The sequence below is a fragment of the Strix uralensis genome, chromosome 22 (assembly GCF_047716275.1).
Source record: "Strix uralensis isolate ZFMK-TIS-50842 chromosome 22, bStrUra1, whole genome shotgun sequence".
Classification (NCBI taxonomy): domain Eukaryota; kingdom Metazoa; phylum Chordata; class Aves; order Strigiformes; family Strigidae; genus Strix; species Strix uralensis.
This window is the reverse complement of record NC_133993.1, coordinates 10,882,635-10,904,538: the sequence shown is the minus strand read 5'-3', so window position 1 is coordinate 10,904,538 and position 21,904 is coordinate 10,882,635. Positions and strand designations below refer to the sequence as shown.

The window sequence follows — 21,904 nt, the reverse complement described above, 5'->3', positions numbered from 1 at the left end:
AAACTTTTGAGAAAGACTATTTTTGTATGATTGCCAGGTCAATTTTTAGGGCTGCTAGCTTTAAATAATCACTTGAATTTTTTGAGTGTTGTTACAAGCTCATAATCTAAATATTTTCCATAGCTAAATATACGTAAATATCTTAATAGTATTAGTACTAGTAACAGCAAGAAATCCCTGCATTACTATCTATTTCAACAAGGCTACTGAAATATGACTGCACCTCAAATAATGAAAAAAACAGTAGAAAATACTAAGTACCTAATTCTCAGGTATTTCACCTGGAAACGGGCAGCTGAAGGGAATAGCTGGGCCCTACTCACTTTGGACTGGAGTTTTAGTCGAATGCCAGAGGTTGGATAACTTCATTAAAGCCTCATGTCTCACCCAGGCTGAAGCTGTTCGGTACGTTAATACAGCTCGATAGAACATGCTGCGTTGCAGGATTCACAGACTGCTGTAATTCTAAAGCCTGAGAATTACAACAGAAAAAGTATCTTGAGAGACCCATCCCTGCCCCAGCTCTCCATTTATTCTGTAATGGATGATACTCTTCCCCTCATAAGCAGGAAAACATATTAACTACAGGGTTAGAAAAAGTCTGAGGCAAAGCTGATCCTGTTCCACACCTACTGATTTTAGCCACACCTCACTATTATAATATGAAAAGAAAAAGAAAAAAAAACCCAAAACAACCAAAAGGAAAGCGATCCGGTAGGTGGCTGTGATTCCAAATAACAACAGTGTTTGCAGGCTCATAAATGCTTCAGAATTGACCAAGAGGAAGCACATTTCATGATGACACAATCTTGTTGCTGTAGTCATTCATCGAAGGGAAACTCCCACAGGAAAAGGCATAAAGCTGCTTAGGGAAGGCTAAGAAGCTGCTCAGAGCTAGTCAGTCAAACATTGGGTTAGATTCACAACAGAACTAAGCATGAGTACCAGCCAAGGCCCTTTTCAGTTTTTTTCTGGGTCCCTCAGGGGTAGTTCAGGGTGTGGTTTTGCCCAGCAAGGAACTTCTTACAGACCTTCAAGTGCAGATGGTGCCAGCAGCACACATACCTCCTTCTCCTCTGCCAGACCCCTCTGGCTGGCTACTGGAGGAGGGGCACCCTGGGGAGGCTTCGGCGAGCACCATGGGGAAAGCATCTTCCTGGGTGGGAATGAGAAACAGACTATGCAAAACCTGAATGACCGTTTGGCTGCCTACCTGGACAAGGTCCGCTCCTTGGAAGCAGCTAACGCCCAGCTGGAAAGCTGCATCCTAGAGTGGCACAGGACAAAGTCTCATGGAAAGAGGCACGACTTCAACCAATACGAGCAAAACGTCACTGACATGCAAAGACAGGTAAGGCAGAGCCGTAAGTGACTATGGCATTGTATGCGCTTCTAGGGAGCTGGGTACTCACCTGTGCTGATGGCTTTCCTTTAAAGAAAGTTAAATAAAACCTTTTCAGTGTTAGGAATACTAATGAAAGTGGTTACAGGACCTGGGCATAAACATTCTTTGTGTTCACAAGGTAGGGGTAGAAGGAATGGGGTAGAAGAAGGGCAGGCTGGAAGGAGACAAGGGGGATTCTGCAAAGACTGCAAAGAGATTTGTACGCTGCCAAGTGTTCGCTTCTGTACATGAAACTGTGGTTTGAGTAACTAGGTCTGGCAGAATTTGGTCTTTTTGACTGCACAGGTATTCAAGCAAATTACAAAGCAGGCAAACTGCAGAGACTGCCTTCTTCCGCGCATGCTGTCTGCAGACAGACTGTTGCATTTCATTTCTTTGATTCCTGTGGTAGCAGTCAATGAAACTGCAGGAGTTTTGGGTCCAATGAGCTTATGTAATCAGATGGAAAAATACTTCATTGTAATTAAGAAAATAGCAGTGACAAATTCCTTGTGGATGTTTTCACTATAATTAAAAGGAGAATTTCTGGTTCCTGCCAGTAGTTAATATTAACGTTCAACAGTAACTCTTTCAATCTCCCAAACTCACGTGTCTTCAAATTTATGCATAATATTAATCTGTATTCATAATGAACATACTTAGCACTGTAACCATCTGTGTGACTAATCACTGTAATTAACTTTACATAGCCATATGAGGCAAAAACCAAAGCTATTTCAAATGCAATGTTGTCATTTTCCCTCCACTTTTTATAATACAGTTACTTGCCATTCTCAAGACCCTGAGAAATTTTTTTCAAAAGGGCTTGGAAATGGTATTACCCTGCATCTTTGCTGACTGAGACCAGGGACTTGATCAAACTCCCTGCTCACTGTTAAATGTGTTGCCTCCAGGCAGAAGATGAGGCACTCCGACCACAGACAATGTGTGAGGAGAGCCAGAACTGTCAGCACCTATTTCTGTTTTAAGGATACAGAAAGGTCACCCATCTCCAGACCTGTCACTTGAGCACTTTTTTTTTCAGCTGATCCAGATATAAAAACTTGTTCATCAAGAATATAAATGTGTTCACATTGACTTGGAATTAATAAATCAGAAAGATTTAGGAAGACAATAAGACTAAAAACATGCTGCTTGGGCTACAGCCCTCACTTTTGAGTAGGTTGTACCCAAAACACTTCTAACGCTCACCACTTAACTAGCCATCGCTGGCTACAGGCACCTGTTAGAGTACTGGCCACCTCAGCCAGTACTGACTGCATGTGGTGCTCACGCTGGGGAGGAAGGGCGATGAAAGGATTATGTACAGGAGACATTCAGCGATTTAACCCCGAATTTTTACTTTCTCTGTAATTTATTGCAATTAGCACCATGACTGTCAGTAAAATGAGTGAAAATATAGCATCTAATTATTAACCATAATTAAATTAATTAACCATAAATGAAAGAGGTGAAACTAGTTTAGCACCTAAAATGAAATTTAGATAAAATTTAGGATCCTATATCCAGTAACCCAGAAAGTCTATGATATACTGGCTGTCTAAACTTGGAGGCATATAATCATTTGGGTCCTCCGTTTTGGACCACACTCTTCCCTGGATGCCTGACTTCCGATGAACCTGCCAGATGGAGCAACAGGTTGCCTTGCTCCAGCCTGACTCCATTCTAACCCAGACACAAAGTAAAACAGCACCAGTTCTTCAGGTAAATGTCTCGTACAAACATCTCGTGCTGCTAAACAAGCAAACTGATTTACAGCGCGTTCAGGGAGACAGGAGCAAGGCTGTCGGACAAAGAACACGAAACATGCTGAGGAAGAAGTCAGTGCAAGAAGCCTGCTTGAAAAAAAATCTGGTTTGAGAAGGCATTTGAGTGTATTTCATATATAATAATGTGTGAGCTCTTAATTAAGTTATCCGGGTTTGCAGATCAATATTAGTGATGCACCCATATTCCTGATGGATGCAGTGAGGAATTCTGTAAAATTATAAACAGATAAATATCCACGTTTGAAATGCTCTAACTGCAATCAGTATCGTACAGCAGTTGGCAAAACACTGACAATTGTTCAGATGGCACAGAGTCATAAAGCAGTTACATAAATTATTATGGCACAAAGTTGAAGAACTCTTATGTTGCTTTCTCATTGCCTTCTTACCATCCATAGTAAAATTTACCATTCTCTAAGGATGCAATCAAGAATTGCCTCTTTGACAACAAATTCCAGGCAGCGGCACATTTAGGGTATTGCTGTACTTCAGCTGGCCTCGATCATGTCCCAGGGCAGTATCCCAGGTGTGCTGCTAATTGCTCAAGAATGTACAGATTAGTTAAAACATTCCACAGGTACCTTCTTTTTATTGTGAGAGATAAACTTCTGACACTTCAGGACAATTTTGTCATTTCCTTGTCTCCTTGTGATTCATTCAGGTGTGGGAAGATTTCCTTCAAGGTGCTGAGAGCTCTGGAAATGGCTAATGATTTCTGTGCAGCCATAACGCACCTTGTTTCACTGTCTGAGTGTTGAGTGAAGGCAGCTGTTGGAACTGCAGCCGTGCTTCCCTCTCCTCTTTGTTAGGAAAGGACATGATGTCCCACAGTCATTAGGTCCTGATTAATTGTGTATGAGTTCCTGCTAGAATTCTTTCAGATTTTGAATGGGATATTGAGCTGTTCATATTCAGATCTATAGTCCAAAGCTATTTCATGTTAACAGGGACTTACAAGTCTTTTCAGCGCGTGCCGAGTACACTAAATGAATGATGTGGTGCACTTTCTCCTGCACCTTTTAGGGCAATTTTCAACATCCCAAAGCAAAATCAGAAACATGAAGTAATCACTCCATGCTGCTGGGTGATTCAGTACAGCTATAGGTGAGTAACTGAAGGGACCATGCCAACTAGATGCCAGTGATATTCTCAACATGACAATCCATGTGACTCCAGCCTGAAGCACGTGGTGGATTGAGGGGTCCTCTCACGAGTTGCTGCTGCCATCACCGCTATATCTCTGCAATGATTAATTCCAGCATTCTGATTGTACTCAGACACTGCTTAATGGTTCTTACTGAAATTTGCCCTAGAGATGACCAAGGCTGCTTTTCCAGCAATGCTAAACAGAATCAAAATCAGTTCACAAAAAAAGAGGAAGACAGTGATTGTTATTCTGTAATATACCATGAAATTTGTGTAATATATTCATATCCTCTACCTGGCCAGGAATAAGATGACTCCTCCTGCTTCATATCCAGAAAAGTAAGACAAAAAGAAAAGTAGTATTATGGTCAAAAACTGCAGAAACATCTAAGTGAAGCAGGAAACTAAGCTTGGTTTTTTTCATGTACTCTCCTTAACATGGGAATTCTACTCTTTAGATGCTTTCTACAAGCAGCAGGGAGTCTAAACCAGCACAGGTTATTGACCATCACCATATGGCAACACTGAATCTCCTGTTGGATTCTCTGTTTTCCAGATTGAGGATGGCAAGATCACCAATGCCAGTATCCTTTTACAAATTGATAACGCTAACATGGCATCTGAAGACTTCAGGCTCAAGTAAGCTCTTCTTTGGTTTTCTGATTACGTTTGAAAGAGGATTAAGCAAAATATTGCTTTTTCTTGATAATCCAATATGAAACTGATTTTACTGAGGTTTTCTGGTGATACTGGATAAATAAAACCAATGTAGAACAGAAAAAAAAAAAAAAAAACCAGAAAGGATAAAAAGGATGTAAAAACCACAAATGATTGCTGAGGAATCTTGAGTCACCCTGTTTATGATACTTGGTTCAGGTCCTGAAGAGCAGGTTTTACAGCAGACACTTGATGTGACAAAAGGCACTTAAAAGTGTCATCTGGGAATACAAATTAACCCTTCTCTGCACTGTGCTTCCCCAGTGCAGCCCAAATCTATTTCCTGTACCTATCACCTCTTCCGACCAGCTCCGCAGGAAATACCCGTCCTTCCGTATCTTCTGCTTCGGAGTCTCATAAGTTTTGCCACAGTAAATGGGCCAGTGCTTCCTTGGCTACCAGCACACAGTTTGACTTCTCGGTACATTGCTGAAGGATAGTTCTCAGACCAACTAGAAAGCCAAAACGCTTGGACAGATCCGGGCAGATCTTTGCAAAGGAAAGGAATTTACATTTCTGTAACATGGACTTCTTAGAAATCATGAAGATTTGTCTTATTTTCAACAGATGATGATCAGCTGTTAAAAAAATCTCTCAGCTTTTGGTAATATTGTAACAAACTTAAAGGCTCTGAACACTGTAGGCCTCATCTAGCCTCGCCTTCCTCTCTTTATCATTCAGTAGTGTCATAAAAAGGCAACAGTGGAACTACTTTGAGAGGCTGGAATCGCAGAATGAGTCTGATGGATTGAATGTAGAAACATCAATATTGCCCCCAAAAATGAAGTAAAGGGAGGGATTCTGAGGAGCAAAACTGGTTGGTATGCCCAAGGGAAGACAGGGCAGCGTCTTTCTGACTCTGGCATACTACAGATGGCAAACTGCAAGAGGGTAGAGAGGAATGTTAATAACTGGCTTCCGTGACATTTTTCCTATTTTCTGGAGTACTGAAAAGTTATAGTTTTGGAAAATCTACAGAAAGCATTAATTGTTGATACTGTTTTCACATCCTTATTGGCAAATTTTTGAGAATCATATTCTCAAAGCTTTCACAACCTGGTGAATGTTAAAATGCAAAAAGGAAAATGAAAGAAAGAGGAAGTATTTCATACCATATAGGAGGAGTTGTGAGGAAGAAAGAAAACCAGTAATGAAACCCACCTTATTTTTAAGACTACTCAAGAATATTCAAAGAACATATTTTAGACACAGAATTTGTTTCCTTGGTTTTTTGTTCTCTCGAGTTCCCTACTTAGAGGACTTGAACAAGTCTACTTCTCTTTGATACTACTAATACAAGAGGTTAGAAGCAGTCTGTTCTCAACACGCATGCTTTATCTTCTTTTTCCTCACAAAGGTACGAAGCAGAGAAGTCTCGCAGGCAGGGAGTGCAGCTTGATGTTGAGAACCTGCGTAAGGAGCTCGACGGCCTGACCATTGTTACAACAGATTTGGAAATGGAAATTGAGGGCTTGAGGGAAGAGCACATCCTCAGGAGGAAAGACCATGAGGAGGTAGAAAAAGTTCCACTTGGTAAAATCCTATCACACAGATCTTTGCTACCATGTAATTAACTTTGAGTAAGATCCACAATCTATAAATGGGATTGATGATTCAGAACATAATCGTGTTTCTAAAGAAGACAGCGAGAGTCAGATGAGGCACAAAATGTGTACTGCTTTACCAGTTAAGTTGGGATTCAGAAAGGATAACAAATTGCTGTATTTTCTCCCACTCTTTTCTAGTCATCTACCCATCTGTCACACATAGCTAATAATAACTTACATATTCGACAGAAATGTTCTCAGAAATACTTAGATATAAATACACAGAGATTTCAAGTCAATAGGAAACATTATTGCTTGCTGTTGAGTTTTATTCATGACAGACTTTTCCCTCAACTCTGGATATATCATTCCACAGAATCACAGAGGCACCGAGTGGTTGAGGTTGGAAGGGACCTCCTGAGGTCACTCCCCAGCTCAAGCAGGGTCACCTAGAGCAGGCTGACCTGAGCTAAACAGACCTTGAATTCTTGAAGGATCAAAATTAAAAAGAATCGTTGGTGAAGTCAAGTAAAATTACTTATTCTTGCAAAATCCTAAGTGCAATAATTAGATAATACCTAATAATTGTCAAAAAACATGCTTCTCTGAATTCTTCCAGAACTATCCCACAGAGGTCTCTGTTATTCCCACATATATAATACCACTGCTTGACAACATGCTGTTTTCATTTTGCTTGATCTGATATTGTTTTCAGTTATTACCTAATGCAGAACCAGACATCCTACTCAGTTTCTGTGGATTATTAAAGTGGAGAACAGAAACAAAAGGTTACAGAGCAGAAGGTGAAGCTGATCCCCTTATAGCCAAGGATACTACTGAACAGCTACAATAAAACAGTTCTTGGAAGCAGGGCAACCAACAGAGACCTCAGTGCGTCCAGCTGATCTGCATTTTGGAGGCCGTGATGTCATACCCTGAAATGCTACTTTACCTGGGCGCTTTTGAAAATGGTACCTAGCACATACGATTGTGCTACACCAAAAGGAATGTTACCATACCTGCCTGACTTGTCCTGTAATTATGTTGTTTACACAGTAATTATATGCTTTAATCCAATTATTCCTTTAACAATTACATAGAACTTTTACATTACTCTCCTGTAAACTTAGTTATAGTTCCATAAATATTAACATACAGGGTAAGAAAGATGAAATTACTGTTAGATTTTCATCAAAGGTGTCCTGGTTTCGGCTGGGGTAGAGCTAATTTTTTTCTTCTTAGTTCCTAATAGATAATAAATAAAAAATGCCAGTGCTTCTTCATTAAGTATATATCTTCCAGAAACATTATATGAAAAGACCTTCTCACTGTTTTTTGTTGAGTTCTCTAGCACAGTTCTGCCACAGAATCACATACAAGTCACTGGTTTAAGTCACGTCATAGTATCATCCATGTATAAATTTTCCAAATAGTGTTAACTGACTATATATAACAATTAACCTATCATAATGCAAAAAAAATATTTTGGGTATTGTGAGAGGATGAGACTGAAGAAGACAAGACAGGAATGAAAACTTTCCATTTTCACAAACAAGTTTGTTTCCTCCGCTAATATATGAATAGGATATGGAAGCAAATCGCTCATCACAGGACTTCAAAGTCAATGTAAAAGTAAATGCAGCACCTCCTGAAGACTTAGCCAAGATTCTAGCAGAAATAAGAGAAGATTATGAAGCCATAATTGAAAAGAATCGTCAAAGCCTGGACAGTTGGTACAAAGAACAGGTAACAGCCCTTTTCTGCTCATTTCCAAGCTCCCTGGTGCTGTACGTGACTGGATCAGTAAGCTTTTCTCTTGCTTCTGCCCCACAGAGCGCAGCTATGTCTCTGGCAGCAGCCCCTAACCCAGAACAGATACAGCGCAATGAGAACGAGATCAAGGACCTAACCCGAACTTTACAGTCCCTGGACATAGAGCTGCAGGCACAGATGAGTAAGGTATCTACTGCAGACATCTCTGACTGGTCACTGTTACTTCATATGTTCTCAGAAACTGTTGTGGACCAATTCTTAATCTAAGTCCATAGCCTAGCATAGATTTATTACGTATCAGTGAAATTGGAATTTGGACTCTGCTTGACTTTTTGCCAGAATATGCAAAATAGATTCAGCAACCATCACCAAGAAGAGAACAATTTATGTCTCTCCTTAGAACAAAAAATGGGGATGAGAAAAAGAAGAGATGGGACAGACAGCTGACTCCATGATCTAGAAAGAAAAAATGTCCAAGAAGACAGATAGTAATACAAATTTTGTACTTACAACCTCTGTTATAATGCATGAAATATATGAACTGTGAAAAATGTTGTGGGGAATCTTCAAAAATATTACTCAGCTCTGTACAGGTTAAAGCTCACATACCCAGGACTTGGAGACTTTGGAGCAATTCTGGACAGTAAATGCAGAACTGACAAAAGAGTCAACAGCTTTTGAGCAGGAGGAATATGACAGGGATAAATTAGGCAGGTTTTGCCTCTCATTATGCACACATGACACAGCTTTGTGATTCTGCTGTCTTCACATGAATAGTCATGCAAATGCATAAGTGTTTAAATTACCACAGTCTTAATTTTGCAATCTTCTAGCTAGAGACCAAATGTGCTGCATTTCTGCATTATATCTACCACATAAATAATAATCGTAGTATTGGTATTATCTGCTCTGTCAGAAACACATGCTGGAAGACACCTTGGCTGACACTCGGAATTACTACGCTGTTGCGCTTCAAAACATGCAGCAGATAATCTCCAAATGTGAGGAAGAGCTAAGCCAGGTTCGTCATGACATTAAGCAGCAAAATAACCAATACAAGGTTCTTCTTGGGATCAAAACCCGCCTGGAGAAGGAAATTTCCACTTACCGCCTGCTGCTGGAAGGGAATGTTGACGGGTAAGGCAAAGCCGCCCTGACTGGAATAGATGAGAAGAGAGTTCTCATATTCGGGTTATTTACTTGTTTGTTTGTTTATGCTTAATCAAAGCTTGTGAGTTCCACGCTACATCAAGGGTTGGTATTTTAATGTGATGGATCATAATAAAAAGCTTGAGCCACTTAGTATGCAGAGAAACCTGTATCCGTGTAATTTGGATTACCTAAATTAATATAACTTTTTATTAAAAAAAAAATCTAGATTCCCACAGCAGGTCTATCTCAGCATAGGAAAAAAAGCCAATTTCAGTAAAAGTCATGGTCATTTCCTATCTTCAAAAGAAGTTCTAGATCAAAAAGAAGCCCGGAGACAAGTTTAGATCTTTTTTGGTCAGGCCTGTGCAGTTCCAAACGCCAGCACACAAAATCTGTACAGGATGTCCCTCTGCTGATGGCTTGTCTGGTTTCCCCATCTCGGCCTTGTCCACAAGCTCTGCGTTCGGAAATCTTTGGCCCTCTATTCTTTACTCTCTCATCTCACACACCAAGTATGTCTTACGTATACAAAATCAGAAAAAGAAAGATTAGCGGCCTTTGTCACTGCAAATCTCAGGGAGGCAGGACAGTGTGGCACCAGGTGCGGGGCTATTTGTCAGAAGCCAAAATGGGATCCACTCGAGCAACTCGGAACACAGGGGAAGCAATGCCACTGTCCACAGGAGAAGCAGCAACGGATGCACACAGGACAGTTTCAGATGAGGCTGTCTGTACCTAAGACTACTGAAGAGGAAAAATTCTCGTGGTGTAAAAGCATCTTTTTTTTTTTTTAATTTACCTCTTTTCATAGTTGTATGAGGTCTCCTTAGAATCAGTAAGAAGAAGGGGATTAATAACTTCTTGAAGTAAGTATAATCATTATTTTTTCTCTGTGTTATTATCTTTACAGGATAGCAAGAAAATCTGAATCAAAAGCTAAAGGTAAAAATCCCTTACTTTGTTCTCTACAGTGACAATTATTGTCATTTCCAACCAAATTTTACTCAGAATGATTTTTATCTTACTGGAATGAACTATGAAAGGTTTGCATGGCAGTTAATTCTCATGTAGGCCGTATTTGAGAATAATTTCATTGATTCACCAGGCTTGTGAAGGGCTGCGCTTCAGAGCACGTTCTGCTGTGTCTGCCCACTCGTGGACTATCTTCAGACTGACCTCTGTTAGTCAAGCACGTTGCCCAAAGCTCAGACTGAAGACTAAAGCTTTCATGGTATATGAGGAGGCATTTGGTGACTAAAACAGTGTTAGGGCTTAAGAACAAACAGAAAATCTGCATGTCTGGAAACTCATACTCTGGCATGAACATGACCTACAGACATTTAGAATAATCCGCTCTGAAGTTAGATTTGCATTGGCTGGGATGGAGCTCTATTATTCAGTTGCCCTGACCTGGACGAGACTCGGGGTGACTTTCTGGCACTACATTTCACAAAGAGCAATAATAAGTATTGGCTTAAAGGGAAACATGTGAAGGTAAATCAGTTGAGGAGGCAACTGGTAAATTTCTGTAAATGAAGCTTTCCCTGCATCATCTTGTCTCAGCATTGCTTCTTGTGTAATTAACTTTGCTTTTTCTTTCAGAACACGCTGGGCTGACCAATCGAAAGATCAAAGCAATTGTCCATGACAGTGTGAATGGGCAGGTGGTGTCCTCCACCATCAACGAGATCCACCAGCAAGCATGAAGGAGAACGTTCTGCTACCTACTGGCTTTCCTAGCGGGCTAAGCTCGGCCAACCCTTCTGTGCAACTACGTGCTGTGTGTTGGTCTCCCTGTGTGTAAAATAGGGATACAGTGAACTCTCTCCTAAAATGATTTGCAGCCTAATAATGAAAAGTGCCATACAGAGCTGGGTATAGCTGATATTGTTAGTTTAAAGAAATTTTAGTCATCAAAACACTGAAGAAAAGCTATTTGATGAAAATGACTGGCTGAGCTGGTAATATATGTATTATGCACATCTCACTGGGGCATGAATCTCCATCTGTGATTCATTTATTGCTCTGCAAATTAACTGTAATTTAAAGTGAATAATCTCTCAACTGTTCTCCTGGTCTTATGTCTCTCATCATATACCTCACTGCAGCCAATAAATTCTTTTCCATTACTTGTTCTGGTTGTTGGATTTTCCAATTTTGCTTTTTCTTACATATGCACCAGCCCAAAGTGGGGGTGTTACTGACACAGGTCATGACTGCAAAAGCCTCATTGTTTCAGGAGGTATAAAACTGGAAGGACACAAAACAAGAAGAAAAGCGGTGCCACAAGTTACAGGTGACATTTACATAAGCAAAGCTGTTAGACCTCCCGATATACAACTTTCCAATGTCACCATTTAAAACAGCGTTATTAGTAGGACTGTTGTAAAGTACACTCTAAATAAAATAGTCACCCGAGAAACATTTCTTTATTCTTCAGCTTTTTAACCATCTTTACACGCTTTCCTTCAAAGATTAGAAGTATTTTCCAGATACTCTCATTCTTTCTCAGTGACCCATTTAATTCAAAAAGCCGTTTCAGTTCTTTGCTTTCATATAAATGCTCACTGGGTTTGGTGATGGGTTCTGCAGTCCGGACAGACTGGTATACCCAAGGCTTACTAACGTAAGGGGAGAGGCCCAAGTTCTTCGGCCAAATCCAAGCTTTGTCCCCCTTCTCACATCCGCCCAGTCACCACCTCAGCAGGAGACCCTAACAGCAATAGGAGAATTTCCAGTGATACGCAGAGCTAAAAACTGAGCAAGAAAAAGAGAAATATCAGGACTGTTTAGATGAGGAAGACTGTAAAGCAGAAAAAAGAGAGACAAGATGGAGCATAATGAGTGTCTGTACAGATCTGCATTCCAAAGTCAACATCTGCATATAAAACACTGTGTTCAGGGCAGTCTGGTAGTCATGAGCAAAATTGTCACTGTGCTCTTTCCTACCTACTCATAAGGGACTTTCATAAAGGATTCCTGTTACTTGCTTTGCTTTGTAAACAAGGCTCACAAAAGAAAGCCAACGTTTCAAAGAAAACGCAGATTTAAAATAAACAAAGCCCATCTCTATGATACAATGTTTTCTCACTGGCATGTTAGGACCAGTTCCGGATTCCCCTTCGCCCCTGGCCCCCGAACTCTCCACCCTTGTTGCTCAAAGAGATCCCAAAAGCATTGAATGGATTACCTAATGGTTTCTTTAAATTGGGTAAAACTTGTAATACAGGATTAGTAACTCTTGGCTAATTAACAATGTCCTTCCTTACGGCTTACCAGATCCAACAAGCCAGACCTGGTGTTTGTAGCATCTGGACAAAACGCACCTAGGTTTTCTCCACCAATTTTCTGTGATATTTAAAGCTATATTCGTTTATAAAATTTGCAGAGCATAACTGCATTGCTGTGATACAAATAAGTGTAAAAACTTCTAAGTGGCCCCATATTTCTAAATCAAAGGAAAGTATCTATGCTTTGTGCTAGATTTTGATTGTGCTAAACTACAAGAAAAGAAGAAGGAAAAATGAATAACTGAAGTGCTTTCTAGAACACCCTGTCCTTATTTCGCATTCTTGAGCAATGCACGGGCTTTGCTCCTGTCCCAGTGTCCTCTCCTGCCGAGGTGAGAGACGCCCTCCCTGCGCTCCTGCGTTACGCTCCGCTGTGGTCCAAACGGTCCCAGCCCACTGCTCCCTGATTTTAACCTTCACTTACAACTGTGTCGCTGCATTCTGCAATGGTCAGCCCAGCCCAGCTCACGACACTCACCTCAGAGTTCTCTCCATTTACTGACATCATCACACATCGATGGCTCTAACACATCCATTCCAGTTGCTGCCTTTTAATAAGTGAAGTGAACCAAATAGTCCTTAAACATATCAACACTAGTTACACTACATTCTGTTTTCTAAACGGAAGTAAGCGTTCTATAGCAAAGATTGCTTACTTCTGGATAATTTTTCATGGCTTTAGAACACTGTGTATAATTGCAGATTTCCTTTTGGTTGAACAGCTTATGATCCTGTGTCCCCAGCCGTACGTTGCCCTGTATCTAGTGGCTATTCACTATTTCTGAATTTGTGTTCTGGTAGATAAGCTGTGCATTTCCAAATGTATCTAGGGTAGGCCTGCACCTTAAATAATAAATAATGAAACTATTATTTACCACTTGCATGCACTATTAACATTATATTGTCACAACACGCTGAGAGATGAAGTTAGGGAGATAATGAATGGGGGTAGTGTTATCATTCCCATTTTATTGCTTGAGAAATTGGAAAAAGAGATGACACAACTAGCTCAAGGCTGCAAAGAAAGTCACTAATAGCGACTAAATTAGAATTCATCACTTCACAGCTTCTACTTACCCCAGCTATTAGATAATACAACTTCCGCGACGAGCCATTCTCTCGTTACAGCAATCCTTCCTGGATCTGATCGCACGGAAGATGCTTAAGCTGACTGATTCATTCCAAGTGTGTACTGCCGGTCAAGACCCTGCGCATACTTTGATGATGTTCTTCGATTTACATGTGCCAATAGCTCTACTAAAATTAGTCCTGTACAGAACACTATGCCTGGGTGTCTTGGGTGAGTTTGTAGTATCTGGGAAACTTCAAAAAAGAGATGGCATACGTGCTTCTTTCTCTCAGTCTCAGACCAGTGTCTTCAAGGGAGGGAAATCTCCAGGAGTATTGCTTGAAATCTCCACTGTATTGCTTGAAAAATTATTTTATTAATTCATTGTATTAAAACTGATTGCACTCTGCTAGCTGGTATTCATTCCACTTCAGTATTAAATATACACAGAAGTGCTGTTTCAACATGAAGGAAGTGACTGACCCAGGCCCAAAGAAACTGCAATTTTAAAAATGTGAAGTATCATAAAAAATAACACACTCAAAGTGAATATACTCTATTTCCCATAAATGGAAGAGGATAGCAAAAAAATACCATTAGGAGAGAATGTCAATTCTAAGTCTAAGTGAATGATGTAACAACTTTTGCAAACTAACAAGGCACAGGAACTCAGGCTATAAAAGGAGGCTGAAACCATCAGCATTCACAAATCACTTCTGGGAGTTTCACCTGCCATTTAAGGAAGTCCTGCACTAAATAATCCTCCAACGTGATTTATAACAGACTTGAACGCACTCCAGAACGTGCATGAGTCATAGCTCATTTCACTTGTAGAAATGTTAAAACTTATTAAGGTATATTACAATACGCAGCTTTAGTAGGTGAATTGTTGATCCTCTGGAAGAGGTTTGCAATGAGGTAATGCAGTAATGGTTTGTGCTATTAATCACACATTCTTTTGGGTGATGTGGCCACACATTGGCAGGTTTCTTTCTTATTTATGAACAAGACATTTCTGTAGAATGCAAAACTTTTGCTTTCTGCCTGCCTTGTTAATGCAGATGCAAAATTAAAGAAGTCATTTCAGAAAGAGAAGAAAAGAAAATCTAGCACTTGTAGCACTGCTAAAAACACTGTTTGCACGCTATTATTGAAGCAGAGAGAACAGGTAGAAGAGCCGGTAAAACATTTCACAATGTCCACACCCTGACCTATAAAGGTTTCTGCAGTTTTGCTGGGAGATGCCTGTTCCTGTGTATGAATCATTTAGAAAAGGGAAGGATCTATAAACAGGGAAGCAAAGAAAGAATAATGCTTGAGAGGCCTGCACCCCCCCTCCTCCCCACGTCCCGAATTATACAGCAAAGGCATCTTAATTATTGACTCTACTTACACATTTGGCTTTGTGAAATCACAAGTAAGTTTTTACCATGTATTGCTTCCTCGTAATTCCTTCCTCAGTAAAATCTTTTATTTCTTTTCAAGTTGTATTTTTAAGATATTTTTAATTGTGTGACTATACTGAAATGACCTACTTGAGCCCCACATCTAGGGGTTGGCATAAAAGAATTGTTTGCAGAAATACCACATGAAACATAAGCATCAATATATTACAGCTTGGACTGCCCTTATGATAGAAGCTCATAGCACTAGACGTGACCTAATGGTGAAACAGGTGCACGGCTGCTTCTCTGGACATACTAATTTGCCTTTTGAAACTCTGAATATGCATCAGAAGCTTAAAGGCATAAAATTATAACATCCAGCTGTGGTAAAGACACTTCCAGTAACGATCTAGACTTCAGGGGTAAATTTTTTTGCTTTCCAACATCCTAAGGTCAAGTCAAAAGGAGTTAATTTGATAGGCTGTTATTAGGCTCTATAGAAAGCAACAAAAATGAGGACTATAATTAGAAAAAAATGTAATTCCATTTAGAAGAATAATTATTTGGAGCAGGCAGGGAAAAGAAGGAGAAACAAACAAGCTGAAGTAGCTGAGAAACTACACAGCACTTCTTTAGAATAGAAATTAATAGTCTGCTACTATTAGAGAGAAAGTGCCAGGTTTGGCTCAGGTCTACAGCCCTGAATCATGCAAACAAGAAATTAAAGCATAAAATGCATAAAACAAATACACTGGAAGCAACTCCTGCCAGAGCAATTAATTTCAAAGAAGCAGATATGTAATCTTGCTGCAAGTAGACAGAAACTGTGATTTTAAAGTTACCAGTGCAGGAAAAAATATTTTTTTCATTCCTTATTAGTGAGATAAATTACCAATTTTTGGAAGCCATTTCAGTGCCCAGGCTCTGTTTCGTAGTTAACCTCATCACAGAACAGTCTCAAGCCAGCTACCAAGACGTTTGGTGAATGGACATGTTCCACTGGAAATAACATTGCTGCTAGGCAGAACAAAAACTGTAAAAATAAAACCAAAGAAGTTTTTTCTTTAATGTCTAGAGTTTACTGCTGTCTAAAAATTGATACTGAAGCATCAGTCATAAAGGGGCATAATTCGAAGTGATAACGAACATTCCTGTCCTCAAAAATCCAGCTTTCAAGATTTAGAAAGATAGACAATACTTGTTGCCATTGCTTACAAACTCACCGCCATACGCAGCGCTAAACTCGTAATTACAGCTTGTGGCTGTGAAGATAAATATTACTTTAAACATTTGGCCACGAGAGTTATGCAAAAAATTTTTCTTCTGGATATAGGACCAGCAAAGTGGGTAATATGTGAGCTGTTGTTATGCAATATGTGACTCACATGAAGCACGGCCAGGAGCGGACGCTGGGCGCCCCGCAGAGGTGGCTCGTTTAACGGGCAAGTGGTGGCCTCTAGCGCCAGCCCCGCGTGTGCGCCCCGGGCGGCCCCGAGCGGCGGCGGCAGCGCCCCGGGAACCTGCCGGGACCTGCCCTCCGCCGGGCGGCTTGGGAGCAGCTTTTCACTGCAAAGTTCTATTTACGTTTTTGTGTCATGGACATTGCTATGTCCATCTGGCCAGGGGAGTACTGAGATATATTTTTGACCTGTTTTGTTTTGGGTGGGTTTTTTTAATTTTTTTTAAATGTTTTTGATCCCTGATTGCCCGACGCAGATCCTGAAGCTGGAGAGTGTTTCAGGTCCCTTCTCCTTCCCAAGCGAGCAAGCCGCAGCCTGCTGCTGGTTAGACAAATACTGGGAGAGGGGGTGCCACGCCGCCACCAGAATGTACCCCCTAGAGCGTCAGAAAGGCTGAGCCACCGGAGTGGTCCCAAACAAAAAGCTGCAGTTGTGCAACTGCCCAGGCAACTCCTGACAGTTAGGAGTGCAACTATACCCTTGAAAAAAAAATAAGTTTTTCTCCTGGTTTGGGGGTTCCAAGCATTATAGAAGTCAGGTCCCTGAAAGCACAAGGATTTTTTTTTTTTTAAAAGCTAGCAAAAAAAAATCTACACAGATGTGAACGCGTGCTGCGCGGGGTTTGTACGTACCTTTTACGGCGTACTATCAGTGTGGGCATATATTTGCAGAGGGCCGTGAAAATTGTATTTACTTACTGAATCATATAATTATGTAATATTTTATCATGGATACTAAACTATTCCAGCATTATGGAACTGAGAAAACTAGTAAGCTGAAATACTCTCCAGGTTTTCTCATTTCACTGACACCTCAGTTCCACATAATTTTTACAAGGGAAAAAGATCTGCCTGGTAGTCTTTTAGATTATATTAGAGCTGATATTAATGATACTTTTAGGGGAGAAAAAAGAGAAGGTTCATTTGTATGGCCTGGAGCTGTTGTTGTTGGCACTGAAATCTGATTCTATTCGAGCAGAGCAGCTGAGACATGAAAAGCAGCTCCTGACTTTCATTTTCAACCTGTGGTTGGGGCAGGATGTAACCAACACGCTGTCCTATGCACCACTCCAAGATCTGGAACACTGAAGTATCATACTATTTAAAGTAATGTTTTAAATTTACCTCTCTGGTCAAAAGCTCAAAGCGGAAAGAAATAAGGTGCAGTGATTTGATAATTAAGATATTTTCATTGGACAAAAAGTTAAAAGGAGAGGGAAAGGAAGAAAAAATATATATGTGAGGAAAACAATGTAAGATCTTGTGCTGCAAATATGTGCAGGGCTTAAGTGAATCCAGTTGAGTTAGTGACACCATCTGGACCTTTCTCTCGTCTGATCACATTTCAGCGAAACACAGAACATCTTTTTTTATTCTTTGGAGAGAGCAATCTTCAAGGGTGCAGCATTTGCGTTAACAAATAGTGCAAAGACAGTTTGTTTTCAGGGTGGAGAATTGTCCTAAGTACTTTTTTTCACTCGTTCAGAAAAATCTTAATTTAAAATCTGCTATTGGCTCACATCTGTGTTAAAAATTGACTCAGATTTTCCCCTGGAAGCTCATTTTACAACTGTTCCCTTGGTTGTAAACCAGTTGCGTGGTTTAAATTAGGAAGTCACTTCTTCTTGCAAGTGGGTTAAGAAGAGAAGGAGGGGAATTTCTCGGACACAGAAATACTGAATATTGGAATATGGCTGGAACGCTGAACAAGGAATTGCTCTTCCTTGAATGCACCTTGTACAGTGGAAGTCCTTTTGGGACTCTATTCTAAGAGATCTTTCAGATTCAAACTTTTAGGACACAAAATCCAAACTGAGATCCACAACATAGTTACAGCGACTAATAAAGGGGCACTGGCTTTCACTCCTAGAATGGATCACCACTAAAGACTGAACTAAAAGACTTTTCTTTATTTAAATCTTAAGTCAGCCAAAAGAAAAGCCTATGTTCCACCTAAAGGCAGCATAAATGCAGAACCACAGCTGGGTGTGTCTTTTTTTCCTTGAACTGTCAAGACTGGTTACCCATGACTGGTTAGTAAAGGTGAGTAACACTAAATGGCATGCACACGTTATCATAACCCTGCCTGACTTATCTCTCTAATATATATTAAACTTCTGTCACACAGACGAGATTTCTTCATGAAATCAAACATTTTATTAGTGTTGCTATGAATGGTTTTTTATGACCACACACGAACCATTCCAACCAAGCACGTCACTGAAAGGAAGCGCTACACACGATCCACAGCCCGTCCTCTACAGCACATTCACAACGGAGTCTTGTTGGAAACTGCACAGCCGAACTAAAGCATCAACAAAGTGTTAACAGCACTTCCTTAACTGATCAAAACTGCAGGTATCAGATAATATATTTTTAGGTTGCTCAACATCTATTTAGATAATCTACTGTTACAACCAATAAAATTTAAAAAATTGAAAATAAGGCAGTCCATATTCTTCCAGATAATACCTGGGCATAGTTCAAGAGGTAGTGGTGGCTGTGACCACTCCCAGCTGACAGCTGGACAGCTTGGAGACGTGAGCCGTGACGCTGGCTAAGCCGCTGCCCCTGGCCAGCCTACGGGCCTTGCCTTTGTTTCATTTACTGGTATAGACACAGTCTGCGGCGTTCACTCTCGCAGTTTCCAGTGATTTAGACAACCATTCAGGATACATTCCATAGAAAAAACTGCATTGAACCAAAAAATAGGAGCTAAACCCACCTCTGATCTTAGTAAATAATCTTGCAAATATTCCAGTTTCTTTTTTTTTAATAGAAGCATATGTAGAATGATAAGACCAGAGAAACTGTCAGCAGATGATTTGGAGAAGCAAAGAGAAAGAACGCCAAGAAAATTCAGCCCAATGTCTTTTCATACTAGGTCTGCATGACGCTATTGCTCTGTGCTTCCAATTGCATACGCCTGGAATACTTCTGCTTAATAGTCAAGACAATTCTGGAAGAAAAATAATTGCTGAAGGTTCAGCTTGACCTAAAGTAGCCGAGCCAGAACACAGGCTGTCTGACCCAATCCCCATGTCCACTTTAATCCAGATCACTGTATAAGGTGAAGTTAGAAAAAAGTTTAGTAATTTTTATGCATCAGTGAATTTTACTTCTCTATCAATCTGAAATGTATTTTTATATTATTCTCACATTTCTAAATATTATCCAGCTTCTGTAAATTTCAAACACCTGACAGTAATTTAACAACACATGCAATTAACTGCTGATATTTAAACTATGTAGCTGCTTCTTCATAGGGAGGTGGGATAGTTGTGAATACAAAGATTAGGAATTTGCCCCACAAAAGCCAATCTAGACCTTTGATGACATTTTTTGCATTTATGGACAAACATGAAAGCTAACAAAGAACCTTTGTCATTTGCTCAATAAAAGAAAAAATGGAATCTTCAAGTGATGTTTAAAAAAAATACCATCAAGGTAACATGGAAACTCATTTTAATAAATACTAAGAAGACAAAGCAGAATGTTTACTCTTAAATAGACTATTACAAAATACTGTCAGAGATCCAGGCAGTGAAATATATAGCCAAGAGATGTAACTGCAGCAGGATCTCTTGCTCTATTCCTCTTACAGCTTTAAAGGTGAAAGCTCTGCCCTACTAACATGATTGATTCTTACTCAGTCTGAATATTTTTAATGAACAAAAGATAACCCACATCGAGTTTCTATAGTTACAGTCCAAATGATATGGCTGGTGAACTTTGGTCTCAAGTGTCATAAATATTTTTCATTACCAGTTACACCCAAAGACGTTCAAAGTCCAAACACAATTCACAGCATCCTCCTGCAAAAAAGTTCTGCCCTGAATGCTGGTCCCTCTGGTTTGGAAGACGCGTATTTTCAGAATAGCTCAGTATGACAGCTTAACTCTGCCTTGATCCAACACTATTTAGATGAATCTGTAGCACAGTAACGTAAAAAACTTAGCAGTGCTGATTCCCTAATAACCAGGTTAGGTGTTCTCAGACACCTGAACATGCTTCCAATATACACTTCAACGCCACCAAAGCATTGTCCCACTAATGCCCCACCAATTTCCTTGCCCCGAGGTTGGAGATCAGTCTGTACAGCAGCTGTTGTCACTAATAGCAGCAATAGGTGTTAATTGTTCTACCTGACTAGCTGTACATTAATAATACACTGAAGTACTGTCAGTGCAGTGCCCCAAGGAACTACACCTACGTACTGTCCCCGTGCACACCTGCTACCTGCAGCGCTAACCACCCCCTCGGCAGCCAACTTCCTCCCCTGCTTTCCAGTTTATCTCTGCATTTTCTGTATCAAAAGAATACACCACGGTCAGTTTAGGAACCTCAGTGCGGTTAGCAGAAGGGTCGGGTTTCCTCAGGCACTGAACCAAGGCAGCTGATTTCCTGCTAAGGAAGGGAACACGGGGTTTGTGAGGGAAGGCCCGGCAGCGGCTCTCAGTAGCCGGCAGTCTCCTTGTCCAGAACGCTGCCGCGGCAGAGGGACACTGGGTTTGCTTTGACTTCAGCCACACAGGAGGGCTGGAAGCCGTCGTGCTGGAAGCCTGATCTCAACGCCTCCTGGCACTCTGTGGTCCTCAGCATCTCATACGTGAAGTAACATGGGCAATGAAGATTTCCAATATTCTTGTTCCTATTACTTCACTTATGGACAAAGCAATACTCTTTCTGCTTAATTTCAACTGTATTGAAAACTAGAGTTCAACTTGTAACAGTTTTCCAATACTAAATGAATGCATATTCAATGCAAGCTAATTACAGCAACATTCACTTTCCAGTTACACTATGAATATTGCTTTGTGCTTACTATAAAATGAATTAGCTACAGACACCTCCTTTCTAATAATTTATACACTGTTCTACACTGTCCTGAGGCCCAAACTATTGCTTGCTCAACAGAAATAGAAACCTGATCACAAATATAAATATTTTAAGTCTCTTGTCACATATAGTCAACCCTCATTTTCATTTCATACACTGCACATGGGGGTAAGAATCTACTTGTTTGTTCAGAAGGACTATAGAGAGTATGGCGGTTATAAATGATTCAACAGTTTATTTGTGTTTTATCTTCTATTCAAAATAATAACAAAGCAAGCCAAACCACCTGGGGAGCGTTTCTCAACCCTTTACATTATGTGGCGTGTGGGGGCAATATGCTGTGTGCTATTTGT

At 40.3% G+C, this 21,904-nt stretch overlaps 1 protein-coding gene across 1 annotated transcript; it reads left to right on the top strand.

The window, feature by feature from the left end:
• The first annotated feature begins 937 nt into the window (after positions 1-937).
• Positions 938-11,250, top strand: KRT23 (keratin 23). The gene is made up of 8 exons (XM_074892124.1): positions 938-1,351; positions 4,877-4,959; positions 6,395-6,551; positions 8,169-8,330; positions 8,418-8,543; positions 9,274-9,494; positions 10,420-10,451; positions 11,112-11,250. Exons 1-8 carry the CDS (start codon positions 938-940, stop codon positions 11,213-11,215), a joined length of 1,299 nt encoding a protein of 432 aa, XP_074748225.1. The 3' UTR covers positions 11,216-11,250.
• The last annotated feature ends 10,654 nt before the right edge of the window (positions 11,251-21,904 follow it).

Excerpts from the sequence above, each read along its gene's own strand:
- KRT23 (XM_074892124.1), top strand. The coding sequence starts at position 938 with ATGAGTACCAGCCAAGGCCCTTTTCAGTTTTTTTCTGGGTCCCTCAGG. Across the intron at positions 4,960-6,394 it reads TCTGAAGACTTCAGGCTCAA|GTACGAAGCAGAGAAGTCTC; the intron begins GTAAGCTCTTCT and ends TTCCTCACAAAG. Across the intron at positions 9,495-10,419 it reads CTGGAAGGGAATGTTGACGG|GATAGCAAGAAAATCTGAAT; the intron begins GTAAGGCAAAGC and ends TTATCTTTACAG.